We start from the raw sequence: 20,033 nt of genomic DNA, 5'->3' as shown, positions 1-20,033 counted from the left end.
TCCTTTAGCCGGATAAGTCAGTCCGACTTTGTGGAGACTATATATAAGCTCACTGTCAATAGGGTTTTTAAACTTGACTGATACCCTATGCCAGGTTAACTGGGGCCAAACATTTTCAAAGTTCGACATGAACCATGTGTATCTCCAACTTGAATTTGATGAACCATCCTGAAAGTATGGGACAATTAATATGCACAAAAGCCTATTATGAGTACACTCATCTGCCCTTTAGGGGTCTCGTCTGCATGTGTCATTTTTCAATGGGTCACGGAGAACATACCCCAAAGGTTACCTCGGATAGCGGTGTACCTAGATGATGTCTTGGTCACAGGAACCTTGGAACGCAAACACCTAGTGAAGCTGGAAGAGGGCTTATGGTTATTTTCGGAGGTCAGGGTATGCTTGAAAAGGGGAAATTGTGTCTTCCAAGCAAGTGCCGTAACCTATTTGGGCTATTGGGTGGATGGCAAGGGCCTTCATCCAGTGCAGGACAAGGCGAGGGCCATTAAAGAGGTGCCAACTCCAAGGAACCCCATGGAATTGAAACACTTCCTGGAGTTAGTGAATTATTACGGGAAGTTTATTCCTAAGTTAGCTTCTTTGCTGATCCCTTTGCATGCCCCACGACAGAAACCTAAAATGTGGTCTTGGAGGGGTGACACCGCAGCTGGAGGCTTTCATCAGTGTTAAACAGCAAGTTTTGTCCTCAAATTTATCGGTCCATTTTGGTCCAAAAGGGACCTTATTTTGACATCTGATGTCTCCCCTTACAGGGTTAGGGTGGTACTGGCACATTGCTGGAGAGATGGAACAGAGAAGCCTATTGTATACGCATCTAGAACCCTCTCAGACGCTTAGCAAAGGTATTCTCAGATCAAGAAAGAGGGGATGGCAGTTGTCTTTGGCATTAAAGAAATCCATCAATATGTCGTCTATGGTAGTTACTTCATCATAGTAACTGATCCTAAACCATTGCTGGGACATTTTAAAGGAGACAAGGCAATACCCCCATTGCCTCTGCCCAGATACAGCATTGGGCCTTATTACTGGTGGCTTATGAATACCTCCTAGAGCACTGCCCCGGGACATGGATAGCTAACGCCGATGTACTGAGTCGTCTGCTGTTGCTCATGAGCCTTGCTTCACTACTCACTGTGGAAGTGGTTGTGATGATTCTCAGGTTTTTGGACGCCTTGCTGGTGCCTACAGGGCAAATCAAGGCACGAATATAAAAGGACCCAGCCCTATCGAAATTAAAAAACATAATATTACGTGGAGGATGTGAGGTAAGCAGGGAGCAGCTGCTCCCCCTGGTTGAGGGTTCAATCACCAGGGGGCATAGTTTTAGGGTGAGGGGCAGATGAAATTGAGCACTACTGGATGAAGGAAGACTAGCTCAGTGTTTGGAATGGCATCATCCTCTGGGGTTCTCGCGTAGTTGGAATTACACCATGGCCACCCTGGGATTTTGAAGTTGAAAATGCTGGTTGATGTTTGTTGGAAAAATGCATTTGTTTTTTTTTATTCATTTGTGGGACATGGGCATTGCTGGCCAGCATTTATTGCCCATCCCTCGTTGCCCTTGAATTGAGTGTCTTGCTCAGCCATTTTAGAGGGCAGTTGAGAGTCAACCACAATGCTGTGGCTCTCGAGTCAAATGTAGACCAGACCGGGTAAGGATGGCAGGTTTCCTTCCCTAAAGGACATTAGTGAACCAGATGGGTTTCTCTGACAATCAACAATGATTTCATGGTCATCAATAGATTCTTAATTCCAGATTTCTTTACTGAATTTAAATTCCACCATCTGCCGTGGTGGAATTCAAACCTGGGTCCTGATTTAGTGCCAGCATGAAAGCTTCCACTGTGTTCAGATTTGGTTACAGCACCTCAGTAAGGATGCATTGGCCAGAATGCAACACCGATGATCAAAATAGTACCTCTGCTTAAAACATTAAATTTACCAAACCCACCAGATTACTCCACATCTCTATCAAATTATAGAACATAGATCATAGAACATTACAGCGCAGTACAGGCCCTTCGGCCCTCGATGTTGCGCCGACCAGTGGAACCAATCTAAAGCCCCTCTAATCTACACTATTCCAATATCATCCATATGTTTATCCAATAACCATTTGAATGCTCTTAATGTTGACGAGTCCACTGCTGCTGCAGGCAGGGCATTATCTCTTGCTAGTTTATTCCAAGCCCTGTCAGATTTTACCCTACCCATTCCCAAACTGATAAAAGCAGCACTCCACAGAACATAGCTGAGTTTCTGGATTAATAGCCTAGCGATAATACCATTAGGCCATCGCCGCCCCATAATGTCCTTTTGGGAAGGAAATCTTCCGTCCTAACCTGGTCTGGCCTATGTGTGATTCCAGAGCCACAGCAATGTGGCTGACTCTCAATTGCCCTCTGGAATGGCCTAGCAAGCCATTCAGTTAAAGGGCAACTAGGGATGGGCAATAAATACGTCAATGTCCCATGAATGAATAAAAAAAACCTCCCAAAATCTGTCCACCGTTTACAAAGCACAAGTTAAGAATGTGATGGAATATTATCCACTTGCCTGAATGAGTGCACTCCAGTAACACTCAGGAATCTTCACATCGACAGGCCAAAGCAGCCAGATTGACTGGCACCCCATACACCATTATTCAACCCACAGCAGTAGCAATGTGTGTCATTTACATGATACAACAACTCTCCAAGCCTCCTTCAACAGCATCCTCCAAATTCACAATCTCTACCACCTCGAAGGGGAAGGGCAACAGTTGCATGGGAACACCACCACTTGCAACCTCTCCTCGAAGCCACACATCATCCCGCCGTAGCACTTTATCCACTATTGTCACTGGATCAAAATCCTAGAACTCCATCCTTACAGCACTGTGGGTACACCTGCACCAGATGGATTGCAGAGGTTCAAGAAGGCAGCTCACTACCATCTTCTCAAGGGCAACTAGGGATGGGCAACAAAGGCTGGCCTAGCCAGTGATGTTCGTTTCGTATTAAAGAATTTAAAAAATAGCTCAATCAGTGGTTCTTGCAATGTCAACCTTGGTCAAATTTGTGAATGGTGCCTGATTTTGTGGATTTGAGTTTTAAACCTGCATAAAGATTGACAAAAACATGAATGCCAGTGGTTTCAGGCACCTCTTACTAACGTTTAAAATTCCCCAATCTCGTGAGCTGGTTCTATTAATTCGTTTGATTTGTACTGATGTTATGATTGTCTGTATGGAAGCTCATAAAGCAGATTGACACTCTGGTACAGAACTGAGGGAGGGTTAGTACTGAGGGAACTCTGCACTATCCAAGGGATAGTACTGAAGCTAAGCGGCACTCCCAGAGGTTCAATACTGAGGGAGTGCTACACTGTTGGAGGGTCAGTACTGAAGGAGTGCTGCACTGCCAGAGGTATTCAGGTGCAATGTTTATTTGGGAAGATGTAAAAGATCCCAAGCCACAATTTAAAGGGTGCAGGGGGGTTTATAGAATCAGACAGCGCATAAGGGGGCCATTTAGGACGATAGCCTTGAACACGTATCTTTCTCCAGTGTCCCTCCAATCTCCTTCTTGTCCACAATGCTCATCTTGTCCACAATGAACTTGACAATGACAAGCTCCTGAACCCATCATTCGTTTTGACTCTGGTCCCATGTATACTCCAGTCCTTCCACCTCATCATTGGCAGTCAAATCTTAAGCTTTGTCAAACCCATGCCAATTTCCCTTAGCCCTATCGCTTCTCCACCTTCTCTTTTAAAGCCCCTTTTTTACTAGCCTCTAAAATATCTCTTCCTTAGTTTCATGCTCATCATTGCCCAATTGCTCCTCTGTGAAGCATCTTGAAATGTCGATTGCTGTTGGCATATTTTGTGTTTTTGTTTCATTATTTATTTCATTATTTGTTTCATTACCTAATCTTCATTTCATTACTGAAGGTGCAGAATGTGAATGAAGAACAGCCAGAAGCTTTCAGGTGGTTGGGTATGTCTTTCCCCAAAGGTTGCATATTGGGCAGTCAGGTTGATAAAATGATGATATTTGGAGATGCAGGATGGTATTCAAGAAGCAACAGTTATGCTGGGATTGGGGAAGAAGTTGCAGAGGAGGGGTCAGAGTGAGTGATGATATTTGGAGGCTGGAATTTTGGGTGGAGAGAGAAGTTGAAGGGTTTTTAAAATTCTTTGATGGAATGTGGGTGTCACTAGCAAGGTTAGCATGTGTTACCCATCCTTAATTGCCATTGAACTGAGTGGTTTGCTAGACCATTTCAGAGTGTAGTTAAGAGTCAACCACAATGTGTGGGTTTGGAGTTACATATAGAAAGGACCAGGCAAAGATAATCACCTTTTAGCTCCAATTGAATTTAAATTCCATCAGCTAATGTGGTGCAACCAGGGCAATAGCTTGGGCCTCTAGATTACTAATCAGGATTACCACTATATCACTATCACCCCAGGTTCAGTGTAAAGCGACGCAGGTGGGAAGCAGAAGACAGATATGAGGGGACGTGGGTGAGGAGTGTTTGGGGGGGTGAAGGAGTGTTTGGGAGGGTGAGGAGTGGTTGGGGGGTGAGGAGAGTTCGGGGGGGTGAGGAGTGTTTGGGAGGGTGAGGAGTGTTTGGGAGGCTGAGGAGTGGTTGGGGGGTGAGGAGAGTTCGGGGGGGTGAGGAGTGTTTGGGGGGGGTAAGGAGTGTTTGGGGGGGTGAGGAGTGTTCGGGGGGGGGTGAGGAGTGTTCGGGGGGGGTGAGGAGTGTTCGGGGGGGGTGAGGAGTGTTCGGGGGGGGTGAGGAGTGTTCGGGGGGGGGTGAGGAGTGTTTGGGGGGGGGTGAGGAGTGTTTGGGGGGGTGAGGAGTGTTTGGGGGGGTGAGGAGTGTTTGGGGGAGGTGAGGAGTGTTCGGGGGGGGTGAGGAGTGTTTGGGGGGGTGAGGAGTGTTTGGGGGGGTGAGGAGTGTTTGGGGGGGTGAGGAGTGTTTGGGGGGGTGAGGAGTGTTTGGGGGGGGTTAGGAGTGTTTGGGGGGATGAGGAGTGTTTGGGGGGGTGAGGAGTGTTTTGGGGGGGGGTGAGGAGTGTTTGGGGGGGTGAGGAGTGTTTGGGGGGGTGAGGAGTGTTTGGGGGGGTGAGGAGTGTTTGGGGGGGGTTAGGAGTGTTTGGGGGGATGAGGAGTGTTTGGGGGGGTGAGGAGTGTTTGGGGGGGTGAGGAGTGTTTTGGGGGGGGTGAGGAGTGTTTGGGGGGGTGAGGAGTGTTTGGGGGGGGTGAGGAGTGTTTGGGGGGGTGAGGAGTGTTTGGGGGGGTGAGGAAATTCTAAATTGGAGCAAGGCCAATTTTGATGGTATCAGGCAGGAACTTTCAAAAGTTAATTGGGGGAGTCTGTGGGAAGGCAAAGAGACATCTGGAAAGTGGCACGCTTTCAAAAGTGTGTTACCCAGAGTTCAGGTTAAACACATCCCTCTTAGAGTGAAGGGCAAGATTGGCAGAAGTAGGGAACCCTGGATGACTCGGATATTGAGGTCCTGATCAAGAAGAAGAAAGAGGCACATGACATGCATAGGCAGCTGGGATCAAGTGAATCCCTTGAAAATAATTGGGGGTGTAGGAGTAGACTTAAGAGAGAAATCAAGAGGGTAAAAAGGGGACATGAGATTATAGAACATAGAACATAGAACAGTACAGCACAGAACAGGCCCTTCGGCCCACGATGTTGTGCCGAGCTTTATCTGAAACCAAGATCAAGCTATCCCACTCCCTATCATCCTGGTGTGCTCCATGTGCCTATCCAATAACCCCTTAAATGTTTCTAAAGTGTCTGACTCCACTATCACTGCAGGCAGTCCATTCCACACCCCAACCACTCTCTGCGTAAAGAACCTACCTCTGATATCCGTCCTGTATCTCCCACCACGAACCCTATAGTTATGCCCCCTTGTAATAGCTCCATCCACCCGAGAAAGTCTCCCCTCAGCCTCCTCCGCTCCAGAGAGAACAGCCCTAGCTCCCTCAACCTTTCCTCATATGACCTACCCTCCAAACCAGGCAGCATCCTGGTAAATCTCCTCTGCACTCTTTCCAGCGCTTCCACATCCTTCTTATAGTGAGGTGACCAGAACTGCACACAATATTCCAAATGTGGTCTCAGCAAGGTCCTGTACAGTTGCAGCATAACCCCACGGCTCTTAAACTCCAACCCCCTGTTAATAAAAGCTAACACACTATAGGCCTTCTTCACAGCTCTATCCACTTGACTGGCAACCTTTAGAGATCTGTGGATATGGACCCCAAGATCTCTCTGTTCCTCCACAGTCTTCAGAACCCTACCTTTGACCCTGTAATCCACATTTAAATTTGTCCTACCAAAATGAATCACCTCACATTTATCAGGGTTAAACTCCATTTGCCATTTTTCAGCCCAGCTTTGCATCCTATCTATGTCTCTTTGCAGCCTACAACAGCCCTCCACCTCATCCACTACTCCACCAATCTTGGTGTCATCAGCAAATTTACTGATCCACCCTTCAGCCCCCTCCTCTAAGTCATTAATAAAAATCACAAAGAGCAGAGGACCAAGCACTGATCCCTGCGGCACACCGCTAGCAACCTGCCTCCAATCCGAAAATTTTCCATCGACCACCACCCTCTGTCTTCGGTCAGACAGCCAGTTACCTATCCAATCGGCCAACTTTCCCTCTATCCCACACCTCCTCACTTTCATCATAAGCCGACCATGGGGGACCTTATCAAACGCCTTACTAAAATCCATGTATATGACATCAACTGCCCTACCTTCATCAACACACTTAGTTACCTCCTCAAAAAATTCTATCAAATTTGTGAGGCACGACTTGCCCTTCACGAATCCGTGCTGACTATCTCGGATTAATCCGCATCTTTCTAAATGGTCGTAAATCCCATCCCTAAGGACCCTTTCCATCAATTTACCAACCACCGAAGTAAGACTAACCGGTCTATAATTACCAGGGTCATTTCTATTCCCTTTCTTAAACAGAGGAACAACATTCGCCATTCTCCAGTCCTCTGGCACCATCCCCGTGGACAGCGAGGACCCAAAGATCAACGCCAAAGGCTCTGCAATCTCATCCCTTGCCTCCCACAGAATCCTAGGATACATTTCATCAGGCCCAGGGGACTTATCGACCTTCAGTTTATTCAAAACTGCCAAGACATCCTCCCTCCGAACATCTATTTCCTCCAGCCTATTAGCCTGTAACACCTTCTCTTCCTCAAAAACATGGCCCCTCTCCTTGGTGAACACTGAAGAAAAGTATTCATTCATCACCTCGCCTATCTCTACTGACTCCATACACAAGTTCCCACTACTGTCCTTGACCGGCCCTAACCTCACCCTGGTCATTCTTTTATTCCTCACATAAGAGTAAAAAGCCTTGGGGTTTTCCTTGATCCGACCTGCCAAGGACTTCTCATGTCCCCTCCTAGCTCTCCTAAGCCCCTTTTTCAGCTCATTCCTTGCTAACTTGTAACCCTCAATCGAGCCATCTGAACCTTGTTTCCTCATCCCTACATAAGCTTCCCTCTTCCTTTTCACAAGACATTCCACCTCTTTTGTGAACCATGGTTCCCTCACTCGGCCATTTCCTCCCTGCCTGACAGGAACATACCTATCAAGGACATCCAGTATTTGTTCCTTGAAAAAGTTCCACTTTTCATTAGTTCCTTTCTCTGACAGTTTCTGTTCCCAACTTATGCCCCCTAATTCTTGCCTAATCGCATCATAATTACCCCTCCCCCAATTGTAAACCTTGCCCTGCCGTACGGCCCTATCCCTCTCCATTGCAATAACAAAAGACACCGAATTGTGGTCACTATCTCCAAATTGCTCTCCCACAACCAAATCTAACACTTGGCCCGGTTCATTTCCCAGTACCAAATCCAATGTGGCCTCACCTCTAGTCGGCCCATCCACATATTGTGTCAGGAAACCCTCCCGCACAGACTGCACAAAAACTGCCCCATCCAAACTATTTGACCTACAAAGGTTCCAATCAATATTTGGAAAGTTAAAGTCCCCCATGACAACTACCCTGTGACCCCCACACATATCCATAATCTGCTTAGCAATTTCTTCCTCCACATCTCTATTACTATTTAGGGGCCTATAGTAAACTCCTAGCAACGTGACCGCTCCTTTCCTATTTCTAACTTCAGCCCATATTACCTCAGTGTGCAGATCCCCCACGAAGTGCCTTTCCGCAGCTGTTAAACTATCCTTGATTAACAATGCCACTCCTCCACCTCTTTTACCAGCTTCCCTACACTTAGTGAAACATCTATACCCCGGAACGTCCAACAACCATTCCTGTCCTTGTTCTACCCACGTCTCCGTAATGGCCACAACATCGTAGTCCCAAGTACCAATCCACGCCCCAAGTTCATCTACCTTGTTCCGGATGCTCCTTGCATTGAAGTAGACACACTTCAACCCACCTTCCTGTCTACCAGTACCCACCCTTGACCCTGATACCTTCCCCAATACCTCACCACCCTCACTGACTTCTGGACTACAACTCCCTTTCCCACTCCCCTGACAAATTAGTTTAAACCCCCCTGAAGAGCCGTAACAAATTTCCCTCCGAGGATATTGGTGCCCCTCTGGTTCAGGTGCACCCCGTCCTGTTTGTACAGGTCCCACCTTCCCCAGAACGTGTTCCAATTATCCACGTATCTGAAACCCTCCCTCCTACACCATCCCTGCAACCACATATTTAACTGCACTCTCTCCCTGTTCCTCAACTCGCTATCACGTGGTACCGGCAACGTACCAGAGATGACCACATGTTTCGTCTTGGCTCTCAGCTTCCAGCCCAGCTCCAGAAATTCCTGCTTTAAATCCCCGTCCCTTCTCTTACCTATGTCATTGGTACCAATGTGCACCACGACTTGTGACTGTTTCCCCTCCCCCATTGTTTTGGCAGATAAGGCAAAGGAGAATCCAAAGAGCTTCTACAAATACATAAAGAGCAAAAGAGTAATAAGGGAGAGACTAGGGCCTCTTAAGGATCAACAAGGTAATCTATGCGCAGATGCACAAGAGATGGGTGAGATCCTAAATGAATATTTCTCATCAGTATTTACTGTTGAGAAAAGCATGGATGTTAGGGAACTTGGGGAAATAAATAGTGATGTCTTGAGGAGTGTACATATTACAGAGGAGGAGGTGCTGGAAGTCTTAAAGCGCATCAAGGTAGATAAATCCCTGGGACCTGATGAAGTATATCCCAGGACATTGTGGGAGGCTAGGGAGGAAATTGCGGGTTCCCTAGCTGAGATATTTGAATGATCGATAATCACGGGTGAGATGCCTGAAGATTGGAATGTGGCAAATGTTGTGCCTTTGTTTAAAAAGACCGCAGGGAAAAGCCTGGGAACTACAGGCCGGTGAGCCTCACATCTGTGCTGGGTAAATTGTTGGAAGGTATTTTGAGAGACAGGATCTACAGGCATTTAGAGACGCAAGGACTGATTAGGGACAGTTGGCATGGCTTTGTGAGTGGAAAATCATGTCTCACAATTTTCTGAAGGGGTAACCAAGAAGGTAGATGAGGGCAGTGCAGTTGATGTTGTCTACATGGACATTAGCAAGGCCTTTAACAAGGTACCACATGGTAGGTTGTTGCATAAGGTTCAATCTCACGGGATCCAGGGTGAGGTATTTAAATGGATACAAAATTGGCTTCTTGACAGAAGCCAGAGGGTGGTTGTAGAGAGTTGTTTTTCAAACTGGAGGCCTGTGACCAGCGGTGTGCCTCAGGGATCAGTGCTGGGTCCACTGTTATTTGTCATTTATATTAATGATTTGGATGAGAATATAGGAGGCATGATTAGTAAATTTGCAGATGACACTAAGATTGGTGGCATAGTGGACAGTGAAGAAAGTTATCTCCAATTGCAACAGGATCTAGAACATAGAACATTACAGCGCAGTACAGGCCTTTCGGCCCTCGATGTTGCGCCAACCAGTGAAACCAATCTAAAGCCCCTCTAATCTACACTATTCCAATATCATCCATATGTTTACCCAATAACCATTTGAATGCTCTTAATGTTGGCGAGTCCACTACTGCTGCAGACAGGGCATTCCACGCCCTTACTACTCTCTGAGTAAAGAACCTACCTCTAACATCTGTCCTATATCTCTCACCCCTCAATTTAAAGCTATGTCCCCTCGTGTTAGCCATCACCATCCGAGGAAAAAGGCTCTCACTATCCACCCTATCCAATTCTCTGATCATCTTGTATGCCTCTATTAAGTCACCTCTTAACCTTCTTCTCTCTAACGAAAACAACCTCAAGCCCCTCAGCCTTTCCTCATACGATTTTCTCACCATACCAGGCAACATCCTGGTAAATCTCCTCTGCACCCTTTCCAACACTTCCACATCTTTCCTATAATACGGCGACCAGAACTGTACGCAATACTCCAAGTGCGGCTGCAACAGAGTTTTGTACAGTTGCAACATGACCTCCTGGCTCCGAAACTCAATCCCTCTACCAATAAAAGCTAACACACCGTACGCCTTCTTAACAACCCTATCAACCTGGGTGCCAACTTTCAGGGATCTATGCACATGGACACCCAGATCCCTCTGTTCATCCACACTACCAAGTATCTTACCATTAGCCCAGTACTCTGTGTTCCTGTTACTCCTTCCAAAGTGAATCACCTCACACTTTTCCGCATTAAACTCCATTTGCCACCTCTCAGCCCAGCTCTGCAGCTTATCTATGTCCCTCTGTAACCTGCCACTTCCCTCCGCACTGTCTACAACTCCACCGACTTTAGTGTCATCCGCAAATTTACTCACCCATCCTTCTACGCCTTCATCCAGGTCATTAATAAAAATGACAAACAGCAGTGGCCCTAAAACAGATCCTTGCGGTACAACACTAGTAACTGAACTCCAGGATGAATATTTCCCATCAACCACCACCCTCTGTTTTCTTACAGCTAGCCAATTCCTGATCCAAACCACTAAATCACCTTGATCATTTGGGCCAGTGGGCTGATGAATGGCAGATGGAGTTTAATTTAGATAAATGCGAGGTGATGCATTTTGGTAGATTGAACCAGGGCAGGACTTACTCAGTTAATCGTAGGGTGATGGGGAGTGTCACAGAACAAAGAGATCTAGGGGTACATGTTCATAGCTCCTTGAAAGTGGAGTCACAGGTGGACAGAGTGGTGAAGGCGGCATTCGGCATACTTGGTTTCATCGGTCAGAACATTGAATACAGGAGTTGGAATGTCTTGTTGAAGTTGTACAAGATATTGGTAAGGCCACACTTGGAATACTGTGTGCAATTCTGGTCATCCTATTATAGAAAGAATATTATTAAACTAGAAAGAGTGCAGAAAAGATTTACTAGGATGCTACCGGGACTTGATGGATTGAGTTATAAGGATAGACTGGGACTTTTTTCTCTGGAGCGTAGGAGGCTGAGGGGTGATCTTATAGAGGTCTATAAAATAATGAGGGGCATAGATCCACTAGATAGTCAATATTTTTTCCCAAAGGTAGGGAGTCTAAAACTAGAGGGCATAGGTTTAAGGTGAGAGGGGAGAGATACAGAAGTGTCCAGAGGGGCAATTTTTTCATACAGAGGGTGGTGAGTATCTGGAACAAGCTGCCAGAGGTAGTAGTAGAGTACAATTTTGTCTTTTAAAAAGCGTTTAGATAGATACATGAGTACGATGGGTATAGAGGGATGTGGACCAGATGCGGGCAATTGAGATTAGTTCAGGGTTTTTAAAAAAAAAGGGCGGCATGGACAAGTTGGGCCGAAGAGCCTGTTTCCATGCTGTAAACCTCTATGACTCTAAGAGTGTTTGAGGGTGAGGAGTGTTTGAGGGATGGAATGTTTGGGGGGTAAGGAGTGTTTGGGGTGAGGAGTATTTGGATCTGTTTGGGATTTTTGATGTGCACAGTGCAGTGTCAGCAACACTGGGGTCAGAATATGGGAGTGGTAACAGGAGAATGGTGTAAAAGACAGCGGTTGGGTTTGGAGGAATGGCTGGACTTAGAGAAGCAGTTGATTGAGGTGGTGAATGGACAGACATGATACCACAGAACAGATAAGAACAATACAGAGTTTTGAAGTGCAGGCAACTGATGAGCTGTAGCATCTGACAAATATAGGGTAATAAATTCCACAGGAGATCAGCTTGTGTAATAAATAATATACTCACTTGAATTAGCAGTCTGCATCAGCTTTTGTAAGAGATCAAGGGTCACACTTTCTGCTTTCCTTGTAGTAAGGTGTTGGTTCATTGAATCTGGTGGAGAGAACATTTTATTAGTATTTGGGCATATGACCAGCTCACTCCATTACAATTTAGTCTGATTTAGTGCCAGCATGAAAATTTCCACTGTGTTCAGATTTGGTTACAGTACCTCAGTAAGGATGTATTGGCCATAATGCAATATAGATTATCAAAATAGTACCTCTGCTTAAAACATTAAATTGAGGATAAATTACACAAAAATTGTATTCCAAGCATTTAGAAGTTTGAGGGCTGATTGAAAAATTCATTAAAGACTGACAAAGGATTTGCTAAGATATATAAAGCATGAATTATGGATGGAATTTTATGGCCAAATCGCAGCAGGGCGGGACTGTAAAATGTGAAGGGCCATTCAAAAATATATTGACTTTTGCAGGACCACAAAATCCTGTCAGCGGGAGGCGCTGTAAAATTCCAGCCTATGTCTTAGAATCATGAAATCCCTCGTGCAAAAGGAGGCCATTCGGTCCATTGAGTCTGCACTGACTTTCTAAAAGAGCATCTTACCTAGGCCTACTGGCCTGGCCTATCCCCTGTGCGTAACCGTGTGCATTTATCATTGCCGGTCCAACTAACCTACATATCTTTGGACTGTGGGAGGAAAGCGGAGCACCCGGAGAAAACCCATGCAGACACGGGGAGAACATGCAGACACCACAGAGTCACCCAAGGCTGGATTAAAACCTGGGTCTCTGGTGCTGTAAGGCAGCAGTGCTAACCACCGTGCCACGATGTCAACACTCTTCTAATGGGAAAATCCAGAAAAGGGTCCACAATCTTAGATTTAGATCATTCAGGAGTGAAATCAGTAAGCACTTGTGGGTGGTAGAAATCTGGAACGCTCAGCTCCAAAAGGCTGTGAATGCTGGGAGTTAATTAAACTTCCAAAAGTCAGAGCAACAGATTTTGACTGAACTGTAGGTCAGCCAAAATGGAATTGAATAGCAGAAAAGCTCAAGGGGCTGAACAGCGTGTTCCTAGTTTCCTCCTCTAACGTATGACTTAGAAAAATAGTAACTAGAAGCAGGAGTAGGCCTTTCAGCTCTTCGAGCCTGCTCCATGATTTATTTTGATCATGGCTGATCATCAAATTCAATATCCTGATCCCCTCCATTTCCCTTGATTCCTTTAGCCCCAAGAGCAATATCTAATTTCTTCTTGAAATCACACATTTTGGCCTCAACTATTTTGTGTTTCCATACATTCACCACCCTCTGAGTGAAGAAATTTCTCCTCACCTCAGTTCTAAAAGGTTTACCCCTTATCCTCAAACTATGACCCCCTAGTTCTGGAATGCCCCGCCATCGGGAACATTCTTTCTGAATCCACCCTGTCTCACCGTTAGAAGTTTAGAAGTTTCTATGAGATCCCCTCTCACTCTTCTAAACTCCAGTGAATATAATCCTAACCGACTTAGAACATAGAACATAGAAAAGCTACAGCACAAACAGGCCCTTTGGCCCACAAGTTGCGCCGAACGTGTCCCTACCTACTAGGCTTACCTATAACCCTCTATCTTACTAACTTCCATGAACTTATCCAAAAGTCTCTTAAAAGACCCCATCGAATCCACCTCCACCACCACTACTGGCAGCCGATTCCACGCACCCACCACCCTCTGAGTGAAAAACTTACCCCTAACATCTCCTCTGTACATACTCCCCAGCACCCTAAACCTGTGACCTCTTGTGGCAACCATTTGAGGAGAGACTTAGTCTCTCCTCGTGTGACAGACCTGCCATAGAAATCATAGAAACCCTACAGTGCAGAAGGAGGCCATTCGGCCCATCGAGTCTGCACCGACCACAATCCCACCCCACATATTTACCCGCTAATCCCTCTAACCTACACATCCCAGGACTCTAAGGGGCAATTTTTAACCTGGCCAATCAACTTAACCCGCACATCTTTGGACTGTGGGAGGAAACCGGAGCACCCGGAGGAAACCCACGCAGACACGAGGAGAATGTGCAAACTCCACACAGACAGTGACCCGAGCCGGGAATCGAACCCGGGACCCTGGAGCTGTGAAGCAGCAGTGCTAACCACTGTGCTACCGTGCCGCCCTCTTACAAATTAGCCTGGTAAACCTTCGGCTGTACTCCCTCTATAGCAAGGACATCCTTCCTCAGATAAGGACATCAAAACTGCACACAATTCTCCAGGTGTGGCCTCATCAACAATGTATACAATTGCAGTAAAATATTTTTATTCCTATTAAATCTTCTTCCTATGAAGGCCAACATACCATTTGCCTTCTTTACTGCCTACTGTACCTGCATGCTTACTTTCAGTGACTGATGCAGGAGGACACTAAGGTCTCGCTGAGTATCCACCTGTCTCAATTTACACCCATTCAAGTAATAGTCTGTCAAAGAACAAAGAACAATACAGCACAGGAGCAGGCCCTTCGGCCGTCCAAGCCTGCGCCACTCATGTGCCCACGAGACCATTCTTTTGTATCCCTCTATTCCCAGTCTGTTCATGTGGCTATGTAGATAAGTCTTAAACGATCCCAGCGTGTCCGCCTCAATCACCTTGTTTGGCAGTGTATTCCAGGCTCCCACCACCCTCTGTGTAAAATAAGTCCCCCTGACATCTGTGTTGAACCTTGCCCCCCTCACCTTGAACCCGTGACCCCTTGTGTTCGTCACCTCCGACCTGGGAAAAAGCTTCCCACTGTTCACTCTGTCTATGCCCTTCATAATTTTATACACCTCTATTAGGTCGCCCCTCATCCTCCGTCTTTCCAGGGAGAACAACCCCAGTTTACCCAATCTCTCCTCATAGCTAAGACCCTCCATACCAGGCAACATCCTGGTAAACCTTCTCTGTACTCTCTCCAAAGTCTCCACGTCCTTCTGGTAGTGTGGCGACCAAAACTGGACGCAGTATTCCAAATGTGGCCTAACCATCGTTCTATACAGCTGCAACATCATATGCCAACTTTTATATTCTATGCTGCGTCCAGTAAAGTCAAGCATGCAATATGCCTTCTTCACCACCCTCTCCACCTGTGCTGCCACCTTTAAGGATCTGTGGACTTGTACACCCAGGTCCCTCTGTGTGCCTGTACTCCTGATGGTTCTGCCATTTATTGTATAGCTCCCCCTTACATTAGATCTACCAAAATGCATCACTTCGCATTTATCTGGATTAAATTCCATCTGCCATTTCTCCGCCCAATGTTCCAGCCTATCTATATCCTGCTGTATTCTCTGACAATGTTCATCATTATCCGCAACTCCAGCAATCTTCGTGTCGTCCGCAAACTTACTGATCACACCAGTTACATCTTCCTCCAAATCATTTATATATATCACGAACAGCAGAGGTCCCAGTACAGGGCCCTGCGGAACGCCACTAGTCACAGACCTCCAACCGGAAAAAGACCCCTCCACTGCTACCCTCTGTCTTCTATGGCTAAGCCAGTTCTCCACACATCTAGCTAGCTCACCTTTTATCCCGTGAGATTTAACCTTTTGCACCAGCCTGCCATGAGGGACCTTGTTAAAGGGACCTGGGGGTCCTTGTGCATGAGACGCAAAAACCCAGTCTGTAGGTGCAACAGGTGATCAAGACGGCAAATGGGATGTTGGCCTATATCGCAAGGGGGATAGAATATAAAAGCAGAGATGTCTTGCTGCATCTGTACAAGGCATTGGTGAGGCTGCAGCTGGAATACTGTATGAAGTATTGGTCCCCTTATTTGCGGAAGGATATATTGGCCTTGGAGGGAGTGCAGAGAAGGTTCACCAGGTTGATACCAGAGATGAGGGGTGTTGATTATGAGGAGAGACTGAGCAGATTGGGTTTGTGCTCGTTGGAATTTAGAAGGCTGAGGGGGGTTCTTATAGAGACCTACAAGATAATGAAGGGGCTGGATAGGGTAGAGGTGGAGAGATTCTTTCCACTGAGAAAGGAAGCGAGAACTGGAGGGCACAGCCTCAAAATAAAGGGGGTTCAGTTTAGGACAGAGTTGAGGAGGAACTTCTTCTCTCAGAGGGTGGTGAATCTCTGGAATTCTCTGCCCACTGAAGTGGTGGAGGCTACCTCGCTGAATATGTTTAAATCACGGATAGATGGATTCCGGATCGGTAAGGGAATTAGGGGTATAGGGATCAGGCGGGTAAGTGGAACTGATCCACTTCAGATCAGCCATGATCTATTGAATGGCGGGGCAGGCTCGAGGGGCTAGATGGCCTACTCCTGCTCCTATTTCTTATGTTCTTATGTTCTTTGTCAAACGCTTTACTAAAATCCATATAGACGACATCCACGGCCCTTCCTTCGTCAATCGTTTTTGTCACCTCCTCAAAAGCTCAACCAAATTTGTGAGACATGACCTCCCTCGTACAAAACCATGCTGTCTATTGCTAATGAGATTATTCAGTTCTAAATGCGCATATATCCTATCTCTAAGAATCTTCTCCAACAACTTCCCTACCACGGACGTCAAGCTCACCGGCTTATAATTACCCGGGTTATCCTTGCTACCCTTCTTAAATAACAGGACCACATTTGCTATCTTCCAATCCTCTGGGACCTCACCTGTGTCCAGTGAAGAGACAAAGATTTCTGTTAGAGGCTCAACAATTGCATCTCTCGCCTCCCTGAGGAGTCTAGGATAGATGCCATCCGGCCCTGGAGATTTGTCTGTCTTAGTGTTTCCTAAAAAACTTAACACTTCCTCCCTTGCAATTGAGATTTTTTCTAATGGGTCAACACATCTCTCTGAGACACTCCCAGTCAACATGTCCCTCTCCTTTGTGAATACTGATGCAAAGTATTCGTTTAGGATCTCACCTACTTCCTTTGGTTCTAAGCATAATTCCCTCCTTTGTCCCTGAGAGGTCCGATTCTTTCCCCAACAACCCTCTTGTTCCTAACGTATGTATAAAACGCCCTAGGATTCTCCTTAATCCTGTCTGAAAACGACATTTCGTGACCCCTTTTTGCCCTTCTAACTCCCTGTTTGAGTTCATTTCTACTTTCTCTGTATTCCTCCAGTGCTCCATCTGTTTTTAGCTGCCTGGACCTCATGTATGCCTCTTTTTTCTTTTTGATTAGACCCACAATTTCACTGGTTATCCACGGCTCTCGAATCCTACCTTTCCTATCCTTCCTCTTTACAGGCACATGCCTGTCCTGCAGTCCTATCAACTGCTTCTTAAAAGATTCCCACATGCCAGATGTGGATTTACCCTCGAACAGCCTCTCCCAATCAACAGCCACCAAATCCTGCCTAATCCGGCTGTAGTTAGCCTTCCCCCAATTCAGCACCTTACCCATAGGACAACACTCATCCTTTTCCATGACTATCCGAAAGTTTACAGAATTGTGGTCACTGTTCGCCACATGTTCCCCCCACTGAAACTTTGATGACCTGACCGGGCTTATTCCACAGTACTAGGTCCAGTATAGCCCCCTCTCTAGTTGGACTATCAACATATTGTTCCAAAGAACCTTCCTGGACACATTTTACAAATTCCTCCCCGTCCGGACCCCCAGCCCTAAGGGATTTCCATATGAGAGAAATTAACGTCTCTCACTACAACAACCCTATTTTTTCTACACCTGTCCAGAATCTCCTTACATATCCGTTCTTCAACATCCCGTGGGCTGTTGGGAGGCCTGTAGTATACCCCCAGCATAGTGACAGCGCCCTTCCTGTTTCTGAGCTCTACCCACAGTGTCTCGTTACATGATCCTTCCAAATTGTCCACCCTCTGTACCGCTGTAATATGCTCCCTAGCCAGTATTATTAGCATGCTACTGGGACTTGATGGTTTGAGTTATAAGGAGAGGCTGGATAGACTGGGACTTTTTTCTCTGGAGCGTAGAAGGCTGAGGGGTGATCTTATAGAGGTCTATAAAACAATGAGGGGCATAGATCACCTAGATAGTCAATATATTTTCCCAAAGATAGGGGAGTCTAAAACTAGAGGGCATAGGTTTAAGGTGAGAGGAGAGAGATACAAAAGGGTCCAGAGGACCAATTCTTTCACACAGAGGGTGGTGACTATCTGGAACAAGCTGCCAGAGATAGTAGTAGAGGCCGGTACAATTTTGTCTTTTAAAAAACGTTTAGACAGTTGCATGGGTAAGATGGCAATAGAGGGATATGGGCCAAACGTGGGCAATTGGGACTAGCTTAGTGGTTAAAAACAAAGGGGCGGCATGGACAAGTTGGGCCGAAGGGTCTGTTTCCATGCTATAAACAAAGAAACAAAGAAACAAAAGAACAATACAGCACAGGAACAGGCCCTTCGGCCCTCCAAGCCTGCACCGATCATGTGTTCCTAACTAGACCATCCATTTGTATCCCTCTATTCCCAGTCTGTTCATGTGGCTATCTAGATAAGTCTTAAATGATCCTAGCATGTCTGCCTCAATCACCTTGCTTGGTAGTACATTCCAGGCCCCCACCACCCTCTGTGTAAAATACGTTCCCCACATATCTGTATTGAACCTTGAACTTGTGACCCCTTGTGTTTGTCATTTCTGACCTGGGAAAAAGCTTCCAACTGTTCACCCTATCTATGCCCTTCATAATTTTATAAACTTCTATTAGGTCACCCCTCAACCTCCGTCTTTCCAGGGAGAACAACCCTAGTTTACTCAATCTCACCTCATAGCTAAGACCCTCCATACCAGGCAACATCCTGGTAAACCTTTTCTGCACTCTCTCCAAAGCCTCCACGTCCTTCTGGTAGTGTGGCGACCAGAACTGGACGCAGTATTCCAAATGTGGCCTAACCAACGTTCTATATAACTGCAACATCATATGCCAACTTTTATATTCTATGCCCCGTCCAATAAAGGCAAGCATGCCATATGCCTTCTTCACCACCTTTTCCACCTGTGCTGCCACCTTGAAGGATCTGTGGACTTGCACCCCCAGATCCCTCTGTGTGTCTATACTCCTGATGGTTCAGCCAGTTATTGTATAGCTCCCCCCTGCATTAGATCTACCAAAATGCATCACTTCGCATTTATCTGGATGAAATTCCATCTGCCATTTCTCCGCCCAATGTTCCAGCCTATCTATATCCTGCTGTATTCTCTGACAATGTTCACCACTATCCGCAACTCCAGCAATCTTTGTGTCGTCCGCAAACTTACTCATCAGACCAGCTACATCTTCTTCCAAATCATTTATATATATCACAAACAGCAGAGGTCCCAGTACAGAGCCCTGCGGAACACCACTAGTCACATACCTCTAATCAGAAAAAGACCCCTCCACTGCTACCCTCTGTCTTCTATGGCCAAGCCAGTTCTGTACCCATCTAGCTAGTTCACCTTTGATCCTGTGAGATTTAACCTTTTGCACCAGCCTGCCATGCGGGACCTTGTCAAATGCTTGACTAAAATCCATGTAGACGACATCCACGGCCCTTCCCTCGTCAATCATTATTGTCACCTCCTCAAAAAACTCAACCAAATTTGTGAGGCATGACCTCCCTCGTATAAAACCATGTTGTCTATCGCTAATGAGACTATTCAGTTCTAAATGTGTATAGATCCTATCTCTAAGAATCTTCTCCAACAATTTCCCTACCACGGCGTCAAGCTCACTGGCCTATAATTACCTGGGTTATCCTTGCTACCCTTCTTAAATAACTGAACCACATTTGCTATCCTCCAATCCTCCGGGACCTCACCTGTGTCCAATGAAGAAACAAAGATTTCTGTTAG

General features: G+C 46.2%; 1 protein-coding gene across 2 annotated transcripts in view; it reads right to left on the bottom strand.

Annotated features, from left to right (window-relative positions):
- The window catches only part of LOC144501160 (uncharacterized), a 192,244-nt gene that overhangs the window by 28,587 nt on the left and 143,624 nt on the right, over positions 1-20,033 (bottom strand). For both annotated transcript variants that reach the window (XM_078224566.1, XM_078224567.1), the window contains exon 17: positions 12,237-12,323. In XM_078224566.1, coding sequence (XP_078080692.1) covers positions 12,237-12,323 — 87 coding nt within the window. The remainder of the gene's footprint in view (positions 1-12,236; positions 12,324-20,033) is intronic.

This window comes from Mustelus asterias, chromosome 12, assembly GCF_964213995.1.
Source record: "Mustelus asterias chromosome 12, sMusAst1.hap1.1, whole genome shotgun sequence".
NCBI lineage: Eukaryota > Metazoa > Chordata > Chondrichthyes > Carcharhiniformes > Triakidae > Mustelus > Mustelus asterias.
This window is presented reverse-complemented; position numbering and strand designations above follow the sequence as displayed.